A 3988-nucleotide genomic window follows, 5' to 3' on the forward strand; every position below is an offset into this window, starting at 1 on the left:
TGTGGAATAACAAAAAGAACAAGGATTAACCCTCATGCCTCAGCGTGGGAGATTACTGAAGGCTATGGAGATAAAGTAATGGATGTTTGCCCTTTGAAAAATGAAGCGTACTGCCTCTGTGCTGCTCAGGGTGAAACAGTGCTCCAAGAGCAAGCTAAAACATTTGCAGATTTACACTGGAAGTGTTTGATCTGTGTTTCAATGCACAACCCTCAGGGAACTAAAAGAGGATGATGTGCCTGACCACTGCGCTGTAGTCAGAAAAAATCCACAGAAGCTGCCTCCGAGCTGCGTGGTTGGTGTGTGGTGATTTGCCTGTGACCTGGTTGAGATAAGCAGTGATGTGCCACAGTCTGGGATCCTGAACCACGAGGCAAAAGATACTGCAGGTTCCACCTGCTGCATATCGCCTCTGCTGACAAGTAACATTTTTAGCACATATGAAGCAGTTGGGAATCATTACTGTAAAGAAATCGAAGCGAGACGAATGGCAGTTGTACAAGAAAAGAACAAGCAGATTGACAAGCAGGAAGCGGTGAAAAGAGATGCCATTCAGCAACAGCGCTGGTGGAAAACCAGTAGATTTCTAACTATGCCTCTGGAGGATCAGACTTGAAAAGTAAAGCCTGTGGAGCTCACCGTGGAAGTGGATTGCGTTGAGCAAGAGCATCACTGTGTTTTCAGGGAGCTGCTGTAGGAAGGTGGGTATTTGCCCATTAGTTGCTTCCTTTACCCACTTGTTTATGGCTACCAGGTCATCCTCACTGATCCCAGAAAGGGTCATGGGCTTGGCCCCGTAGAATTTCTCCGAATCGTCCAGGAACTTCTCTTTCACCTCAAATCCTGGCAGAGGGGAAGAATTCTACATGAAGTCACCAGATATAGAAAAACATTGCTCAGTGGCACGACACTCCCAGGAGGAGTGCACAAGGAAACAGAGACATCTCCCAGGATAGCACATGCTGTCACTCTCTGTCCCCAGAAGTTGGATCCTACACCAGCACAGACCCCCCCAGTGCCAGCTCTCACCTTTCTGCAGGTACAGACGTGACGCAAGGCTGAGGGTGGATTGTGCGAGCCTCCTGCGAAAGGCGCCCAACGTGTGGTGGAGACAGGGCACTGAATCCAGGTGCATCGCCTCCAGCAAATGCTTCTCGGTCTGATTTGCTGCTCCTAAAAAGCAAAGTCAAATTCCTGTCAGGTCATGCCCATGTAGTGGAAAACAGGGACGTTACTCTAGCTGCCTCCTGTGAGAAATGGACTGTGCCTTACAAAAGAGGCTGGAGAAACCTGAGAGTAGGAGCCTCAGCATAGGCCGCAGAGGGCAGCTCCAATTGTAATCGTACCTAATTAAAGCAGGAGGAGTAAGATTAAGTGGAAGGTGCCGTATTTAATCTTTGCTTTTTGCACATTTCTTCCTAGTGCCTCCGGGAGGGGGTACAGGGAAGGAGCCGGTGCTTTGGTAAGTAAGAAGTTACCCAGTGCCAGGTGAGACAAGGCGAGGGCGATGCTGAGGGGTGACAGGATCACATTGGGTCTGTTGGACTCTTGCTGGGCCTCCTTCAGGAGCCTGACACTGAATCTCATCAAGCCACTTGCTAGCCTCTGGCTCTTCTTCCAAGTCAGCTCACAGCTTTTCTCTTCGGCCTCTCCTTCCTCTTCAGAAGAGGCACTTTTTCCAGCTGGTTGCTGTTCCTGACAGCCTGCAGCCCCAGCTATGGCTTCATCATCTGGCTTCCAGGCGTTGCTCGTGCCTGGCGGGGTGGTGGTGGTGAAGGGGAACACGGGTCCATCAATGTCCTGGAAGCTGTCATAGGTAACATCTGCCAGCTCTGCATCTGGCACAGTTGGGACAGCTCCCAGCAGAGCAGGCTGTACAGCTCCAGCACTTTTCACGTCCTGGGGACAAACAAGAAGGAAAACGGGAGCATGGTGATACCATCCCTCATGGGCTTTACTGCGCACCTAAATGGGTTGAGAACACTTTCCAGCTTCTCTACTCTGGTGCTGTATTTGCTTCAGTTTGCCTTTTAACCTTGAGGCTGAAAGCAGCTCAGTGAGTATGGGAAACAGGAGGTTATTTTATCCTGGGAAAACGGGCTGAGGGAGGGTCTTGCAGTGCTTCCCCCTCCACTTGCTCTCAGAGCCTGCCTCAGGCAGATGAACCCAACAGGCAAACTTTGAGGCTGAGAACCACCACCTGCTCCACACATGTCCTGCACCTTCACCGTTTGTAGATCCATCATCCTCAACCTTGATTTCACCACCTCCTCTCACATATTTTAGGGCTGCCGATCTGCCTCATGCGTCGGTCAGCGCTCGCTACTCTTGTCACAGCCTTGATCCATTTTGGCTCAAATCCTCCTCCAGGCATCTGTCTCTTCCGGACTTGTCTGTTCCATTCCATCTCTTTTCTCTGCAAATTCCTAATTTTCCAGTTTTCTCAGCTTTAGCCTGTAGCACTGCTGCTCCTGTCCTCGCATTTGCATTGCCTTAAACACGTGTTTTGTCCCTCATATCTGTGTTCCCACCCACATCGGGATGACATCCCTCTACTGCGGGAGCGCTGCCTGTCAGCACTGGGCTCAATGGGCAGCAATCTTTCTCCCTGTCACCCCCATAGCTAGTTATTTTCTCATCTTCCTTTATCAATCAGAAATGAAATAATCCACCTGCCAGTCCCTGTACACACCGGCTACTGATATTTACTCCATGTGCTGCCCAGTTATAAAGGCTGGAGCTTCCAACGCGAAGGAGCACGGCGTTGGGGGAGGCAGGGAGCGCAGCCTGCACAAAGATGGATTTTCTCGTTGTGCTGGCGCTGCTGGATTGCACTGTCTGGACCCATCCTATCTCAGGACTAACTGGAAATCCATTGCAAAAAACCACAGCATAACTTCAGTGCCTTTGGGTGAACCCAGTCATCGCTTACCTTCAGCTCCCCGTCTTTGTCCAAGAAGAGACGCCTTTGATCAATAGCAAGTGCCGGAGAAAACTGTAGGCAAACCAACCAATAGGCAAAGTCAGGTCCCAGATAATTTCCTCTGAATTTCCAGAGTCAGCCTTCTCTGCCCCCAACCCCTAACACATTCCCACAGGGCCTGGTCACAGCCTGGATGCTCTTTGGGATGCAGACCCAGAGGCGATGGGGTCCCCCCTGGGGAGGTGGAAGTGAGCAGGAGCTGGGGAGACTGGAAATGCTGGGCTTGCTTAGAAAGGCAGCAGGTCAGAGGGGTAGAAAATAATGTATGCTCTGGAGTGAGCAGAGCAGTTTTGCAATTTCAGATCTGACAGGGATCCAGATTTAAAACGAGAGGGGAAAGAAAAAAAGCTGTTATTAAACAACCTCCTGTTAATCCCCGAAGGTCATAGCCACTAAACACAGCTGAAGCCACATTTCCAAAAACTTCCTACAGAAATTCACTGGAATAATGGGAATATTCACAGCTATTTTAGCTGGGAAAAATATTAGAAACCTTGCAGCACCAGAGCACAAGCTAAGCCCCAGAAGAGAAGCAGCGTCCTCCACCAGTCCAGGGCTTCTCCCGCAGAAGCACCAGGCGGTATTTGCCCCGCGACCTGGGGCAGGAGAGCCACCTCGCTCCCCTTGCCCTTTGCTGTCTGGGGAGAGGCTCCCACCATCGCTGGAGCAAAGCGACTTACCCCGAGGTGACCGTGCAGAGCAGCCAGGCAGAGCAGCCCCAGACCCCAGCGACACACCATATTTCTGGAAGAGAAGGACCAGCCGAGAGAGAGCTAAGTTATTTCCAGCTGCCTGGCAGCAGCAAGCTGAGCCTGTTCAGGTCTACAGGGAGAAAATTATCAACCTGGCCAAGCAGGTTGGCGCAGGAGCCTGTGGAAAACAATAGGGAGATGAACAATTGCTGCAAAGAAACAACACGGGACTCCTGGGTCCAGCGCCAAGGCAGCGAAATCAGAGAGGAACAGGGACCCGCGCCGGGGCAGAGCTGTAACCACAGCCACGACG

General features: G+C 51.3%; 1 protein-coding gene across 1 annotated transcript in view; it reads right to left on the reverse strand.

Annotated features, from left to right (window-relative positions):
- The window catches only part of SERPINF2 (serpin peptidase inhibitor, clade F (alpha-2 antiplasmin, pigment epithelium derived factor), member 2), a 5968-nt gene extending 2245 nt beyond the window's left edge, over nt 1–3723 (reverse strand). Inside the window, exons 1-5 of the mRNA XM_010194253.1 lie at nt 3664–3723; nt 2933–2995; nt 1479–1899; nt 1030–1173; nt 640–843 (exon numbers count right to left, since the gene is read on the reverse strand). Of these exons, the coding sequence (XP_010192555.1) occupies nt 640–843; nt 1030–1173; nt 1479–1899; nt 2933–2995; nt 3664–3723 (892 nt within the window). The remainder of the gene's footprint in view (nt 1–639; nt 844–1029; nt 1174–1478; nt 1900–2932; nt 2996–3663) is intronic.
- Nucleotides 3724–3988: the final 265 nt, after the last annotated feature.

Source organism: Mesitornis unicolor, unplaced genomic scaffold, assembly GCF_000695765.1.
Source record: "Mesitornis unicolor isolate BGI_N332 unplaced genomic scaffold, ASM69576v1 scaffold4321, whole genome shotgun sequence".
Taxonomy (NCBI): Eukaryota; Metazoa; Chordata; class Aves; order Mesitornithiformes; family Mesitornithidae; genus Mesitornis; species Mesitornis unicolor.